The 18316-nt window shown below is 37.0% G+C and overlaps 1 protein-coding gene and 1 long non-coding RNA gene across 5 annotated transcripts in view; one reads left to right on the top strand and one right to left on the bottom strand.

Moving 5' to 3' along the window:
* The first annotated feature begins 2755 nt into the window (after positions 1-2755).
* Positions 2756-18316, top strand: part of LOC101738405 (beta-1,3-glucosyltransferase) — a 41916-nt gene continuing 26355 nt past the window's right edge. The window contains exons 1-2 of one of the 4 annotated variants that reach the window (XM_004930288.4): positions 2756-3420; positions 11760-11810. In XM_004930288.4, the coding sequence (XP_004930345.1) occupies positions 3378-3420; positions 11760-11810 (94 nt within the window). In that variant the 5' untranslated portion in view covers positions 2756-3377. Of the gene's footprint in view, positions 3421-11027; positions 11095-11759; positions 11811-18316 lie in introns of those variants that run through there. The other 3 variants (XM_021350734.3, XM_021350735.3, XM_021350736.3) reach the window with 3 other exon arrangements.
* LOC134199457 (uncharacterized) lies at positions 8016-8782 on the bottom strand. Its single transcript, XR_009973955.1, has 2 exons — positions 8566-8782; positions 8016-8414 (listed from the first exon to the last, which is right to left on the bottom strand). It is a non-coding gene; the product is annotated as an uncharacterized LOC134199457 (long non-coding RNA).

Raw genomic sequence — 18316 nt, forward strand, 5'->3', positions numbered from 1 at the left:
AATTAAAAATAAAAAAAATCCGAAAATCAAAACCAGCGCTTGCACATTGTAGGCATGAGGAGGTTTGCTTATTAGATATAAAATAATTAATAATTGGGAACTTAATTGTTGATGTGAGACATCTATAGCCGCACGTAAAACCGATTTCTGGCGTGGCGACGCATGCCGTGGCGACGCGTCGCCACGCTATATGATAGTATATATATACAGTCTTTATGCAGTAGTGTACGTCCTCCCGGCGATAGGCAAACTATACGAACGGCTCCTTCGTAAACGCCTCTGGGACTTCGTATCCGCGAACAAAATTCTGATAGACGAGCAGTTTGGATTCCGCGCCAGACACTCGTGCGTCCATCAAGTGCACCGCCTCACGGAGCACATCTTACTAGGGCTGAACAGGCGGAAACCCATTCCGACAGGAGCCCTCTTCTTCGATATAGCGAAGGCGTTCGACAAAGTCTGGCACAACGGTTTGATATACAAACTGTATAACATGGGAGTGCCAGACAGACTCGTGCTCATCATACGAGACTACTTGTCGAACCGTTCGTTCCGATATCGAGTCGAGGGAACGCGTTCCCGGCCCCGTCACGTCACAGCCGGAGTCCCGCAAGGCTCCGCCCTCTCCCCGTTACTATTCAGTTTGTATATCAACGATATACCCCGGTCTCCGGAGACCCATCTGGCGCTCTTCGCCGATGACACCGCCATCTACTACTCGTGTAGGAAGAAGGCGTTGCTTCATCGACGACTTCAGACCGCAGCTACCACCATGGGACAGTGGTTCCGGAAGTGGCGCATCGACATTAACCCCACGAAAAGCACAGCGGTGCTCTTCAAAAGGGGTCGCCCTCCGAACACCACGCTGAGCATCCCTCTCCCGACTAGGCGCGTCAACACCCCCGCCCCCGCCGTTCGCCCAATCACGATGTACGACCAGCCCATACCGTGGGCCCCGAAGGTCAAATATTTAGGCGTCACCCTCGACAGTAGGATGACATTCCGCCCCCACATCAAGACGGTACGCGATCGTGCCGCCTTCATCCTAGGACGTCTCTACCCGATGATATGTAGGCGAAGTAAAATGTCCCTTAGAAATAAGGTGACACTCTACAAAACTTGCATACGCCCCGTCATGACCTATGCAAGTGTAGTGTTCGCTCACGCGGCCCGCATACACTTAAAATCCTTTCAAATTATTCAATCCCGTTTTTGCAGGATAGCCGTCGGAGCCCCGTGGTTCGTCAGGAACGTCGACCTCCATGACGACCTGGACTTAGAGTCCATCAGTAAGTATCTGCAGTCGGCGTCCATGCGCCACTTCGATAAAGCGGCACGACACGAGAACCCTCTCATCGTGGCCGCCGGTAACTACATTCCCGATCCTGCGGACAGAATGGAAAGCAGTCGACGTCGCCCTAAACACGTCATCTCGGATCCTCCTGATCCACTAACGGTGCTTTTAGGTACTTCAAGCACCGGTCACCGTTCTCGTCGAACCCGTCGCTTGCGACGAAGGGCTCGACGAGTAAATTAACTCTCAGACACAGCCCACTGAGTTTCTCGCCGGATCTTCTCAGTGGGTCGCGTTTCCGATCCGGTGGTAGATTCTGCGAAGCACGACTCTTGCTAGGGTTCGTGTTAGCAACATCGTCAGGTTTGAGCCCCGTGAGCTCACCTACTAAAGTTAAGGCTACGCTGAAATAGCCGCTAGGGCTATCAGCTTAGGTAGGAAAAAAAAAAAAAAAAAAAGTAGTGTACGGTGTGGCGACGCGTCGCCCTGCGTAATCGACTGTGCGATTCTCTCCCAATCGATCCGGCGTTAAGCCATCTCTCTCACTACACTGAGCTCGGATACCTACAATGTATACTCCGTAGTGTATACAGTGTTGTTTACTACAGTACACATAACCTGTGTTTTACTTGAAAACAAATAATTTTTTCGTAATATTTTATTTTATCATTATGACATATTTAGTTCCTATCACAATCTGTTCTTTTATGCATATTACTTTTACAAAATAATGTCGATGTTTCACATCTGCCAGGCGTCCCGTGACGAATGTGTTTTTTTTTTTTTATGATCGAACAATCACCAATAGTCGTCACACAAACGACAATTGATCAAAATTAATTAATCTGAGCAATAAAAATAAATATATCTAGTAAGGGTGGCAACTTAAGGGTGATCATTTGTTTAATTAATTATCTATATCTATACTAATATTATAAAGAGGAAAGATTTGTTTGTTTGTTTGTTTCGAATAGGCTCCGAAACTACTGGACCGATTTGAAAAAATCTTTTTCCATTAGAAGCCGACATTGTCCCTGATGAAAATAGGCTACTTTTTTTAATTTTTTTTTAATTTTTTTGTTTGTTTCATGTGTGTTTTAATGTTTCCAAAGCGAAGCGAGGGCGGGTCGCTATAAATAAATAAAAGACGAACAAACAATTTTTACATTCGAACATTAACGAACAAACGACGAACAAATAAAAAAAATTAAAAATAAAAAAAACCGAAAATCAAAAAAAGAAGGGACAAATTTAGTAAGCCTTTAATTTCTAATACCGGTCACTCACATTCGCACGAATACGCAAACCCGCAAGTGTAGGACGACATTTGCAAATGATTATGCAAAGTTTTCGCTGCATTTGTGGTTTTCCAAGCTGTGTCGGTTTTTTAACAGACATCAAAGCACGCGAACCGCGATCCTTCGCGTAGTCTCCCACACATTCATTCGTGTGACCAGTTGCGCCCAGGATTGCAAAGGCAACGGACGTTTCGCTATTTTCATAGATCGTGACGTCTACTGTGTAGCGTATCTTCATCAAAAGAAATCCCATAAAAACAGCATGGCTGTTAATGATGTCTGGGAAAGAATTCAAAACTTTTTTCTCTTCAATGTTCTATTGACGAATTAAAAAGGAGGAGAAATTCGTGAAACATTCGTAAACAAGTGTAGGAGGAAGCGCAAACGGGTTCGCAAATTGAGTACCGAACCCATTTGCACAGCCGCTAAGTTTGCGAATGAATGTTTGATGGCCCTTCACATGCGCGCAAACATTCGTACAATGTACGAATATTTACGCGCATGTGAGTGGCCGGCATAAGACTAAGAACTCTAATCACTCTGTGGACTTTGTGAGAATTCTGTGTTCCAAATCCAAATATTTAAAACCTTAAACTTCAATCTCACTTGTTTTGAATCGCAGCTGAGAAATATATATTGTCTCTACTCTTCCTGTTAGAAAATATATATCGTTCTCCCTTACCTCAACAATTTTGAATTAATTTTGAGCAATAATTTCTGCAAAACCGAAATAATAAAGTTAAAAATTTTATGAACTTAAAGCTTAAACGTAAGTGTCTGTGATAATGAAAAAGTTTAAATATGACCTTTTTAGCAAAATGTATACTTGTGAGTATATTTTAATTAATCATAAACAATAGCAAAAGTTTCCTCTTTCCATCTAACTTTTGAACTAATGTCATTGGTAATGAACTTCAGGAAAACTGCCCCGAACCCTGAACTGAGAAGCTTTTCCTTTCTTCAAGTACCTAGGTTAATCAAAACCCAAATTTTATCTTTATAGAATTATTTAAAGAGAGCGAAAGTAATGAAATTCTGTACATTATACGAATCATTGAAAGCAATTACTCAGAGTTAGATTTACATTAGGCACAAGTGCTCAAGGCGGCAATATAATAATTTTTTTCCGTAACCGATTAAGAGTTGAAAATATGAATTAAAAGGAAGAAAAAAAAAACTTTACCGTAAAGCACTGGTGTGTACTTTTGTCTCGCCTACAAAGATTTTTATATTTTAACCGTGTACCTGTATTTTTTTAGTTGATGTTCAATGAATTTACTCAAATTTGAAAATAATGTCGTTTTTCAATGAATAGCTACAGTATTTAATTTAGACTGAACAACTAACAAATACATAAGTTTCTAAGGTAGGCAAGTTTGGAATTGCCAAATCTCTTAAGATATATCTGATGTTCTCTTATTACTTCTATCAACCCAATTTATGAGATAAATAGCCAGTGAGAACAAACAATTTACAGAATGAGATAAATATACAATCATACACTCTTTTATGTCCAACATTGTGGGCTTTTTCCAACATAGAGTTTTATTATTCCTTATGAGCTTTTGGTTTGTTCTTTATCATTTATTTCATGTATGTGAATGATCAGTTCATTCTTTTTCTTATCCAATCACACCTGTCATGTCTCTATCTTAGTTTATTTATGTCCAGTCATTGTATGTCCTGTGAAAGAGGTTGCACACCACAACATCCTTGAATGGTCTGTTAGTTCTTTGGTCATGTCTCTATCTTAGTTTATTTATGTCCAGTCATTGTATGTCCTGTGAAAGAGGTTGCACACCACAACATCCTTAAATGGTCTGTTAGTTCTTTGTCATCTATTGTATTTTAAGAAGGGTATTTTAAAATGACCAGTGCCACTTCGTTGGTTTCTTTTAGAATCACACCTGTCAAGTTTCTCTTAGTTTATGTCCAGTCATTGTAGGTTGTATGTCCTATCAAAGAGGTTGCATGTCACCTTATCAGTCTATAAATTATACGTATTTTAAAGGAAAAAATGTCATATTATTATAGATGGTAGTATATTATACTTAATAGATTGAACAAATATTGAAACACTGACTAAACTGCCCTTCAGACAAGTGTAAAATGTGCAGGACAGTGGCATCAAACAATACCGTAAGGCAACATATGCCAAAACTACTATTTGAGATAATTACAGGGTGGAATAGATCATACTAAGTAGTAAAAGAAGTTGAGTAATAGAAGTAATAGTTTACTTCTATTACTCGGTTATGGGGTAACCGTAATAGTGGATGAGACCAGCGTTGCATATTATGAACTATCTACTGAGTAAATAATAATTCGGACCAATATTCACAAGTATTTATTCTGCCTCTATTGTCTGCCTTTATGACGGATTAAGCATAACCTATGTACTATTTAACCATAACTACTTAAAGTTGTACACTAACCTATATATTATATGAAAATGAATTGCTGTTCGTTAGTCTCGCTAAAACTCGAGAACGGCTGGACCGATTTGGCTAATTTTGGTCTTGAATTATTCGTGGAAATCCAGAGAAGGTTTATAAGAGAAGGTTTAAAAAAAAGGAAATGCTTGGAATTATATAAAAACAAACAATTTTGTTTTTCCTTAGATGTGTCCCCTTGATGTGTCTTTTATTTATCGATTGAGGCACTACGAAGTCTGCCAGGTCAGCTAGTTACGAATAAATATCACATTATACTTGTTCACGAGTGCTCACAATTAATATTTGGCTAGCAGTGTTCGACATTAATAGCATGACAGTTGATATTATTATTCAATTGCTTATGCTGTCTAATAATAATATCTTTAGTAATCTTTACTCATTATTATTAGTATAAAAAGTAAATAAGACATTAAATAAATAAAAATCAGACTAAACAAGGTTCCTAACATAATCCACCACTCCTGTTAAAACTTGAGGCTTAGCTTATTACAGATTGCTAGTGGATTATTTTGAAAAATCTCTTTTCTCCTTAGACAGGTTATCAAGCTCATGGCCCACTTATTGTTAAATGGTTACTGGAACCCATATAGACATCAAGACAGTAAATGCAGCACCAATCATATTGGTCTCAGTTCTATAGTACATTGGCTGCCCCATGAAAAAACCTGAAGAAAGTATATTCATGTTTGTTTTATAAAATACTGGGCCCAACAGAATTTAGTCTTCCCTAGTATTGGTAAAATGTGAAGCCAGTAGAGCCGTTTAGGTGGACTATGCAGTGAATAACATGTACAGAAGAATTGAATGTATAAAAAATATCAGATAGTCTTCAATCATATTTTAGTGTAATTTTAGTGGAATATTGCAAAATATTTGCAATATTTTTTATCACAATGATATCACAATGAGAGTATCTCCCCTTGCTTTTCACTGTTTTTTTTCCTGTTACAGAATTTGACATTTAATTACTTAAGTAAATAAGACAGTAAACAGGAACTTTTCTGTTTTTGTAAAATATAATGCTGCAAAATATGTTGCTTTGAGAAATTTTTATTTATAGCTGGTGATAGACCCTGAGACCTGCTTCAGGATATCCTCAAGGCATAATGATGTGCCTCATGATTGATTATTCATTGCTTAGTTGACCCGGACGATTGCGCTACGGATTCGATTCCCGGTCGAAGTCATGAAAGAAATTCGACTCGCAAGTGCATTTACCATCGGATCACAATTACGACCCACTAGGATGGTCCGGCAAAAACTCAGTGGGCTGATGTTATGGGCTAAGTGTCATGCCGAACTTATCAAAGAATTTGGCAAGTACGGTCACCTGTATATCGTTACCGGTAGCATTATAACTAGAAATTAATGTCCAACAACACTAAAAGTGGAACAACTAGATCCAAATTTTTTTCCTACCTAAATGGTAGCCTTGAGAGGCTATGCAACGTAGTCGAGTTAGTAGGTGAGCTCACGGGTCTTAAACCTGTCGACGTTGCGAACACTAACCCTAGCAAGAGCAGTGCTTCGCACAAACTACCACCGGACCGGAAACGCGACCCACTGAGAAGATCCGGTGAGAAACTCAGTGGGCTGTGTCTGTGGGTTAATTTACTCGCCGAGCTCTTCGTTCGCGGGCTCGACGAGAACAATGACCGGTGTTCGAGGTACCTAAAAGCACCGTTAGTGGATCGGGAGGTTCCGATTTGACGTGTTTAGATCCATCAACGCGCGTCTAACGCATAGAAGGTGGCTGCATGCTGATTTGTAGTGTAGTTAGTGACGAACACGATAGGCGTTATTGTGTCGAATAAAGAGAATTCGAGCTTACATACGAGAAAATCCTAGCTTGTTGTCCTTCATAATGTTCCTTTTTTAACATTCCACATTACAAATCATATCTTATCGTCCTACTTAACCCTCATTCTGATTCTCATCTTGATTTCCAAATTTGAATATGTGTTCTTTCACATATCCTGTCGTAAACACATTAGGCGCAAGAACATATCAATATATCTGTATTGATGTCATGTGGCTACAACGTCTAATCATGTTATACTGAACCCTATTTAACGAGACACTGTCTTGAATAATCATGTAAATTATATTGTGCTCTAAAACGTATCCTTAATTTATTTGCGACAAAGACCGATAAATAATTCCGTCATAACAGCTAATGTCATATGTTCCAAATCATGCGAGTTTGAAAGGTTCTCAAGTTTTCCGGGTTAATTTGATGTAGTGTCTCAGTAAGGACTCGTGGTTCGTGCAATCGTTGAAATGGTAGTGCTGGTGTTAACGAAACGATTGCTTGGACCGTCTATTTACCTTGAAATACGAAAACTAGAGGAGACAAGAAAGAGAGAGAGTTATTATTAGACTTTTAATAAAGACTTCGAGCACCGTATCTGTCAAGCGGATAGATCAATTCAATATATATTTTTATTACAAGATCTCAGCTATGCTGCTTATTATAATATATCCTCTCGTGCGTTACAAACTTTTATTTTAACACAAGGAGTGAAGTTCATTCCTGCTACTATGGACATTGTGTTTTCATAGGTCATTTTCCTCCGGTTATCCTTACTTTGCGATAAGCGATAGCGAGCCCGCTGTAACTAATGGATTGTTAGTGTCCATAGACGGCAATAAACGCTATCAAAGAGGCCGCCCGGTCTTTTCATAGTTTCAACCATTGCACTTAAATTGTGTTGTCAATAAACCAAAATAACCGTTGGTACTAAACTTTATGATCCATATATCTTGTCTATTTTTGATGTAAAGAATATAAATATCATGTTCGCTTCCAGTGGTTACATACTTCGTGACGTCACGTATAGGACCCTCAGTTTTAAAACTTGAATCACCGTTACGTGGTTCTCCCGTAAAATATTTCTTCCAAAGATGGCGATGTCTTTGTTTAACAACTCGGACGTGGATTGGTAAAACTTTTTCAAGAAAAAGAGATTTTAAATTTAAGGTTTTAATTTTACTATGTACGCTTAATACTTTAAAAGTCGATAAAATCTGACGTCACCGCTGCTATTTTCAGACTCGGATATGCCAATTCATAGGCTGAAACTTGCACATGTATACTAATATATGAATCTACAGTGGTTTTTACGGATGTTCCGTTATAACTATTGAACCATGCATCCGATTGACTTGAAACTTGGTATCCATGTAGAAAATACATGTACTTAATGGATAGGCTAATATTTATATGAGCGTTGGACTCAATAATAATGACAATAAATAATAATCTTAATTTTAAATGCCCAGCGAAGCGGACGGTTACGGCTAGTAATTTAATATTTATGGTCGTTTTGCTGTTTGTTATGTGCAGTACCAGCAGTGCTTCACATCCTGAAAGTTCTCCATGATTACATGATTAGTAAGTAGGTACTCGTTTATTTACTGACACAAATAGACAACATAAAATTAATAATAACAAAAACCTGTTTCGACGTTAGACGTATCCTTAGACAGACGGCAGACAAGTAGGTATACGGCTTACCTGTAGTGGTTATCGCATATAAAAATCACCGTTGCCTTCTGAGGACTCCTCAAACCTCATTTGAAGAAGGACATACCATCATTCCAAGGCTGAATGGTACAACTTTTCTGTACCACTTTCTCTGTTTGTTTTAAATTTCTCATGCGTAGCAGGACTTGCGACGTTAAGGTGTTTATTAAGCTGTTCGTGAATTCTTTTCTGTGAAACCTATGTAATGACATAGGTTTCACAGAAAAGAATTCATGACATACCAAAAATTATGACATACCAAATAAATGTTTCTTTTCACCAGGACATGAAGGTTTGCGTGATTTTTATCTTTTCGGGGATTAAAAGACCCACTGAATAGAAACCATGCAATTTTTTCCATCTACTTTTCTATCTCAACAGACACCTTTTATACAAATTATTAACATTAAAAGAACTAAACGTTTTTTATTTCCTTTAACCATTATACTTCAGTGCCGTTTAACGGATCAACGGATGTCACTAATTGCCAACTTATAAGAGTTAATTGTCATATGCATTAATCGGAAAAATATTAAATATTATTTTGATGCTGAAGATTGCAAACGAGCTCATTGGACAGTAGATAGTCGTCGTCGTGGCCTAAAGGATAAGACATCCGATGCATTCGTATCTAGCGATGCACAGATGTTCGAAGCCCGCAGGCGGGTACTAATTTTTCTAATGAAATACGTACTTAACAAATGTTCACGATTGACTTCCACGGTGAAGAAATAATATCGTGTAATAAAAATCAAACCCGCAAAATTATAATTTGTGTAATTACTGGTGGTAGGTACCACCACCCTGCCTATTTCTGCCGTGAAGTAGTAATGCGTTTCGGCTTGAAGGGTGGAGCAGCCATTATACTGTAAAAACTGAGACCTTAAAACTGTTATCTCAAGGTAGCTGGCAACATTTACGTTGTAGATCTATGGGCCCCGGTAACCGCTTAACACCAGGTGGGCTGTGAGCTCGTCCACCTAAGCAATAAATAAAAAGAATAAATTCTCACAGGCGCTCATAATTTAATCAACACCCCTCCTGGTCTGCTACTGCAATTTGCCTTTTGCATTCGGAAAACGGACTTACGGTCTTATTCATTATGCATTATCTAAGCTGTATAAACCCGTTCTATAATGACTTACAAAAAAGCTTATATTTAAGATGTAATATACTATGTAGATGTAAGATGTAATATAATACACATATGTTTAAGTATATACACATATGCTTAAGTAATATCGCCTTCACACTACACCTACCAAACTTCATCTCTGCACTCCCCTAAGGTAGACTGTTAGAGAATGCCTATGGCATTAAGTCCGCCTTTATACTTTCCAGTATAAGAAGTTATAAATAAATAAATAAATGTAATGATTCCATTGTTTATTAGCTTTGATAATTATAAATTGAGCCGGTCGGTCAGCAAAAACATGCATGCAAAAAAAGCCCATTCTTGCTTTTTTTAATGAATAGAATAATGTAGATAATTGCATAGTAAGTTATTGTAAAACCCAGAAATATCGCAAGCGGTAACATGTAAGTTTGGAGCCTTGACTTTTAGACTATTTAAAACTAAGCCCAATCCTAATTTACACAAATTACGTAATATAGGTTGCCATTTCAAGGTCTAATCGTAAGAAAATGTCTTGAGAGTTACTCAAGATCAACAATAGCGTTTCAAGGAGGCATTAATGAAAAGTACTTATTTGAATGGGAACATTGTGAATGAGCCAATCAGTCTGATTGATCCTTTACTTAAAATTACAAATCGGATTGTTATCGGTCGCTCGTATTGTTTGAGAAACAAAAGTTTCGGTGTTCATCGATTTGTGGTTTGTTAATTACATTTTCAGTACATTTTCGTGTCTAAAGGCTTCGATGACTATGTACTAAATATCAAAAACAAATACTAGATAGTTAAATCCTATACTGCGCTAACCCCGATAAGCATATTCGTTCAGATAACATAGACCGACTTTTTGACTAAATAATTTATTTATTGTCGTGCTCGCGTAATAAATAATGTATTTAAAATATATGGACCATTTCGAAATTTGGACTCACGGGACCTGTTGATATCATTGGCATTGAGGCGGCTACTAGGTACATTATGAAAAGACACTACAAAATAAATGTTAATTATTAGTTTCATTTTCACCTTCGTCACAATCTGCCCAGACTATGGTCTTAAAGTACCGCTGCTGTAGAGATTCATCGCGCCTCTGGCTCCTTACAATTTTCCAATAAAATAACCATGCTCAAACCAATGTAAATGGGAAACAACGCGGACAAAATCACAAATTTTACCACCATGACAAGGCTGCTTTTTGTTTGGAAATAATGTTAATATTAGAATAGTAAGCTAGTAAATATTTGAGTCATACTTTGAGCTTCACGTTAACAAAATTATATTTGCTACTGAAACATACCCCACTGGGAAAATTCAGTACCATTTCGTAACTCGGGGGAGACGCACGTCGTTCGGTCCCAAGTTTCCCGCCAACATGTACACGAGAGGTAATGCGAATTCTCATTCAAATATAACCGGATAGTATTAAATAATTTACTTAAGTTCATTGTTCTTTAGTAACATGTATTTACTCCTTCATTACCTAATTAAATACGATTGCTTAAATTAGCATTCTATTAATGTTGAGTATTTAAACAATAAGTCAAGTAGGTACATAAAGAAAATGCTCCTCGATGAACATTGATGAATATCGAAATTGGACAATATAACACAAGAAAAGAATTATAAAGTTGGCGGCTTGAAATAAAATCCTCTTACTTTTTAATCAGCCATCTATTAAATCGGTTTAAACTGTTAATAAAATAATTCAAAATTTCAAAGGACATACTTTTAATATCGGTGTTATTTTATTTTCTTTGATTGTGCTTTTACTAAACGTAGTAACATGACATATAATTTTATTGCCCTTGTAGGCAGACGTGCAAACCCTCCTGGTGGTGAGTGGCTACCGCTGCCCATGGACGTCAGCAATGTCGTGGATAGAGCTAAACCTACCCTTAAAAATATATATTTTTTTTTATATGTAAATCAAATAATTTTGCTCCTCACTTTGCCTAGTCATAAGGCAATTAACTATAACTTTGTCATGGAATAACTTATGATTTTCTCTACGCAATTAATTTAATATTAAAAAATACGTATTTTATTTCAGTTAAAACGTTGGTGCTAATTCTTGCCTACATAGAGTATGTGTCGAGTTTTGGTAAGTTTATTTTTCTCCATTGTATTCAATTATTTAACTAAGTTGTATCTTTGGTGTCCTCTTTGAAATGATCGATTAGCAAATCACTGTATTCACTGACAAGCATATTTGTTAATTATTTACTGTTCATTAATTGTATTCGAATATACGTCATTTTAATTCAAAATAATCTATGTAGCTAATTATATTTTCATTGATCAAATTATTGAAGACAAAACATAACTAAGACTTCATTAACTAAAGTCGATACAATATCTACTATTTATCTATCGAAGCAGACACTATATTAATTTAATTAATATAATAGGTTTAATTTTCATTAAAATGTTTGAAGCAAAACATAACCATGACTTTATTAACTAAAGTTGTTACAATTTCTGCTATATATCTGTTGGAGTGATGTGTGCGACGGTGAAAGAATACTAACGTGGATACAAGCTTACACGTCTACAACGTAGATGCCGCCACCCGCCTTGAGATATCAGTTCTAAGATCTCAGTATAATTACAACGGCTGCCCCACCCTTCAAACCGAAACGCATTACTGCTTCACGGCCGAAATAGCCAGGGTGGTGGACCCGTGCGGACTCACAAGATATCCTACCACCACTATATTCACAAATTCCGCTGCCATCTTGAGATAACGCTGTCTACTCTGTAGACTTCTACAATACCCAATAGTAGAACTGTTGAGATAACAATAGGGAATTCGCTAGTGGTAATTAATGCTATTAACAGTAATAGCTTCAGGGTCGCGGAAACTTTTTTCTAATTAATAGACGGAAATCATTATCATCATCATCATCAGAGGCATTACTGACGCTGGTCAGGCTTTAGCCCTGTTCAGTAAAATACCCCAGAACAGAAAATACTGTTCATAATATTGGAAACAATAATCATTAAGATTATGAACTTAAGATGCCTATTTCTGCCGTGAAGCAGTAATGCGTTTCGGTTTGAAGGGTGGGGCAGCCGTTGCAACCATATTGAGACCTTAGAACTCATTCGCGTAGTGGGTGGCGGCATTTGCGTTGTAGATGTCTATGGGCTCCGGTAACCACTTAACACCATGGCTATGGTACGTGGACTGTGAGCTCGTCAATGCAATAAAAAAAATCCAACAATCCTAATGATACTCAATTACTTTGAAGAACGAAGCTTCATCCATAGTCCATCCATACAGATACACCATAGCAAGAGACTTTTCGGAGAACACATTTTAGGTCTAGACAACGCGAAGAATTTCTGCACAAGTACCTACTCAGCTCACACGCAAATCAAATCAAATCAAATCAAAAAAATTTTATTCAACATAAATGAAAGTACATACTTGTTGAACGTCAAAAGAACTACCGCCAATTCACAAGAATTAGCCTCCGTCCTGAGAAGAATTGGCAAGAACCTCAGCGGGCATGTCTTTTTTTTCTTTTTTTTTTTTTAATTTTTTTTTTTAACGTTTTTTTTTTTTTTTTAATATTAGATTTTTTAAATATTCATTTTTACAATAAGTAATTATAACATAACAATTTTACAATATTGAAATGCCCGGAGCGAGCAACTCATTCCCACTTTGTGCAATCTTCTAGATAATCATTGACTTTATAGTACGCTTTATTGCACAGATGTTCTTTAATAGTTTTCTTAAACTTATGTATATGTAGGTTCTGAACATCTTGTGGGATTTTGTTGTACAGGCGCACAGGCGCACAAACATAAGCTTAATGTGAGTCAGAGTGACTGATTTGAACTCTCACGGCTGCCTCATATAAATAATGATCAAAATGCTATGAACATTGTCTCCCACTTCATTCTCGAATTTTCCGACCAATTGATGCATAAGTAACCAGCCACTGTGCTGTTGAAATCATCTATTAAAAATAAATATTTAATGTAGACATAATTTGACACTTTGATTATTGAATCGCGAAAAATACACGGCTTTACGTTTCCATACGATTAGTCGCGTCTCATCGGCTGCCTCAAGACTCATGCTCCGTTAAATACTGATCAGTCCTTTCGTTACTTGAAATAAAATATGATCTTATTATTCATCCTGCAGGCTAAAACGAAGTAAGGATTTTTATGATTCTTTTGACGATGTTTCAAATTCAAATTCAATTCATTTCTAATTCAAAATCATTTATTTCAACTTAGATGTCAGTATAACACGCTTGTTGAATGTCAAAATATAAATAACAATGTTAACTCTACCACATGCTACGTGCTCATGGGCAACCTGGCGTTAAGTGGTTATTAGTGCCAATAGACATCAGCAAAGTAAATGTCGCTACTTATTTAGATACATCAATTTTGAGTCTCAGTTTTATAGTACAACGGCTGCCCCACTCTTCAGACCGCAACGCATTACTGCTTTACGGCAGAAATAGACAGGGCGTCAGTACCCACCCGTCAGTAATTAAGAAAATTATAATTTTTCCTGGTGTGATTTTTATTATACGTTGATATTCCTTCATTGTGGAAGTAATTTGTGAACTTGTTTAACTAAGGTGGGTGGCACGGCATTTACATTGTAGATGTCTATGGGCTCCGGTAACCATTTAACATCAGGTGGACTGTGAGCTCGCCTAACCATCTAAACAATTTAAAAAATATATTGAATATGTATCTAGTGTTGCTGACGTCCATTAGTGGCTGTGGTCGTTTAAAAGCAAATGAGCCGTGTGCTCGTCCAATATTTTGTTAGTAAAAGATTATATTATAGTTTAACGTTTTTATTCATAAACAACTACAGAATGGCATCGGACGTCTGTAGGTTTTCGTGTCCTTGGAAATAACTATCCAGATGTCGTCTAGCTTTTAGCCTCAGATATTATCTTTTCACAGTGTGATATTATCTCAGCCGATATTATCAAATCACAGGTGTTAATTTATCGTAAAACCTACAGCCAGAACAATTGGTTTCACATCACAAATAAACAATTACCTTGTAATTACATAATTGAATTAGGATTCCGAATTGGAACTCATTAAAATACAATAGCAATGTTTCCACTTAACTTTGCTTAAATGCGAAACAGGATCGGGCGTCACATCACTTTGTGTATCAACTTTAAAGTAATTCACACTCCTGTTCTCTGCACAGGTTAAAAAGTTTTTTTTTAAAAATAAAGACGAATATTTTATATATATTTTTAGTGGTGGTAGGAGCTCTTGCGAGTCCGCGCGGGTACGTACCACCACCCTGCCTATTTCTGCCGTGAAGCAATAATGCGTTTCGGTTTGAAGTGTGGGGCAGCCGTTGTAACTATACTTGAGACCATAGAACTTGTATCTCAAGGTGAGTGGCGCATTGACGTCGATGTCTATGGCCTCCAGTAACCACTTAACACCAGCTGGGCTGTGAGCTCGTTCACCCATCTAAGCAATAAAAAAAATTCAATATGGAAAATAAAATCTTTACAGAATATCTAACAGCACCAACGACTACTTAACGATTAATATGCTAATTGTGCACAAAAAACACAATAATACTTCACCCAGTTTCCAATTTTTTAACAATATAGTGTTCGGTATACCTACCGACACACATGTAACATATACCTTACCACTAAATTAATCTTTGTGAACTATATATAGTATCTGTGTTGTGAATTATTATAACCATAGTATCTGTGTTATTTGTAGTGAATAAACACAAGTGTTATATTGTAATTGTTTTCATTTATTGGCGTGAGTCTCCCAGAGCGGTAAGTGGTGGCGCCCTGAGATCCTCCTCACAGAGTCTCCTGTTCACCGGTTGTCTACCGGTGGTGACGTGTCTAGAAGTGGTGCGACTCGGCCCCGTGTCTCTCGACCCATAGACCACCTTTTGGGGAGAGACGCGACTGGGCCTCATTAGGAGTGGGTGATATAAATCGTATATAGATTCAATATCTATATATCGCAGCAATATCGTTGAATCCGATATCGCCCCGCACGAAATCTATATATCGATATCAGCCGATACACGATATTGCTCGATGTGATGCGTCGGCATATCGTACCGATTCGTGAATCGAAATCTATATTTCGATATCAGTCGATACACGATATTGCTCGATGTGATGCGCATCGCCATATCGTACCGATTCGTGAATCGAAATCTATATTTCGATATCAGCCGATACACGATATTGCTCGATGTGATGCGCATCGGCATATCGTACCGATTCGTTAATATCAGCAATATTCGTTTGGTTCGTATCGAATCGGCCAGAGTGAGTGAGCGCACGATAGGGATATCATGTGATGAATGAAACAGAAACAGGCATTATCCATACAATTGTAAACCTTATATTTAAGTCTATCCGTCTGTAGATTATTCTTAGCGTATCAGCAGGATACAATTAAGGAAAGAAGTTTCAACTTTCGACCCTAACTTGAATGCAGTATAGCCTATTTGCATCGTTGAATTTAATTTCACGCGCTTTGACCTTGAACTAGAATTTTTGGACAAGTGTTTATAAATACTTAAAAGTTTTTTGTGTTTGATTTTTAAAGTACACATTTTTCTATTTTTAGTTGAATCCAAATAATTGAGTTTATTTCTTGTGTTTGTATTAAACTTTTGAAATCTACACTCTTTTGGTATATTTTGTAATTTTAAATTAAGACACAAAATACTAAAAACTGAAAATAATGTAGCCAGTCCTAAGCCTGGTAAAAGCATGAAGGAAAGTTTTTTTGATATTTTTATTTTCATGTTCTTTTTATTACTTTAAGATCATATTATAAATTGATATCAGAAAACCAACCGTATAACGTTGACTTAAATCTATATCTACTACGATATTATATCAGCGTATCGTTTCAAATCTCAAATATCATGAATCGAGAAAATCTACTAGCATCCATCAATATATAGATTCAGAAAATATATAGATTCAATATCCGATATTGATCCTCGATATATAGATACGATTCGATACGCGGCAAAACCGATATTACCCACTCCTAGGCCTCATGTAACATCAGCATACCAGGGACACCCTTAGACACAGACACGTTATACCCATAGTTTCAAAAAACTTAGAAATTGAACTAGTAACGGCATCAGTAAACATAATACTTTCTAAAGGTGCTTAACAACGATCTAAGCGTATACTTAGCGAAGTCAAGCATGTAGTTACTTCGTTTTCGTATAATACGTCCCGTAGGAAGCTTAAGGACTTTTAGACTTACTCGTAAGAATGAAAGCTTGGTGAAGTTCTTCGACATCAAACACAAATCATGTTATATGTTCTTACATTTTATGGGTCTTTTGTTAAAAGTAATATAATTCTTTATAAAAACACTGTTACAGTTTAATCTCGTGTTTGTTTTTCGTCGTGTTTTTTTTATTTATTTTTTATTGCTTAGATGTGTGGACGAGCTCACAGCCCACCTGGTGTTAAGTGGTTACTGGAGCCCATAGACATCTACAACGTAAATGCGCCACACACCTTGAGATATAGTTCTAAGGTCTCAGTATAGTCACAACGGCTACCCTACCCTTCACACCGAAACGCATTATGCTTTACTGCTTTACTGCTTCACGGCAGAAATAGGTGGGGCGGTGGTACCTACCCGTGCGGACTCACAAGAGGTCCTACCACCAGTAATTACGCAAATTATAATTTTGCGGGTTTGATTTTTTAAATTATTTCCGAACTTTATTTATTTCCTACTATATACAAAAAATGTAGGAGAGAAAGCTGTTGTTACGTGTATGTTACTTAGTAAAATGTTGTGTTGAAGACAATTATATAAAAAAAATTCGTGTCATAAATTAAATGGTATTCTGGTTACGGCTTTATTAATACTAGATCATGAGTTATCTCATCAAATTGATGATCAAATGAGTGATAGATACCCTTGAAATCATGACCTAACAAAAGTATTTGATTACAAATTGTTGTCGTGAACAGTTTAAAATCGTTGATCGATAAACTAAAATAATGCCTAAATAATAGGCTGTTTTCATGTAACAACTTCAAATTGTTCGACGCTCGAACGTAAACTAATAATTTTGGATTCCACAGGGTGCTATTCTGAAGCTTGTATCGTACCTACGACTTATGAGGTTAAGTGGTTTTAGAAAATAATTGCATATCATAAGATATGAAAATTTGTTTAGTGTGTTTTGAAATCGCCCCTTTATTTTGGCTTTGCAGCGAATTAATGCGAAGCAATTGCTCTTGAGTTGCTGGTCTCCTTCGGAGGCGCTCGAGCAGTTGTTAGCAAATCCCACCCCTCCTGTCCACCTGTCCTGGTGAAACTGGAAAGGCCTTCGGGCCACCAGTAATCTTTCAATCATAAAAAAGGCGAATTAATTCATCAAAAAGACTGGTAAAAACTTTATCTTAAATCATTCTCTCACTGCTGGTATTTTCAGGTTTGCAGTGCTGCGTTGTCCTGAATTTTCACGTGCCTAGTGATCAGACTATTTTTTAGCTCTCTGAATTTTTTGCTTCCGGTTTACTCACGAATAATAAATAGTCTCTCCACACAATGCATTCCACTTTATAA

This window comes from Bombyx mori, chromosome 10 (assembly GCF_030269925.1).
Source record: "Bombyx mori chromosome 10, ASM3026992v2".
In the NCBI taxonomy this organism is placed as follows: Eukaryota; Metazoa; Arthropoda; class Insecta; order Lepidoptera; family Bombycidae; genus Bombyx; species Bombyx mori.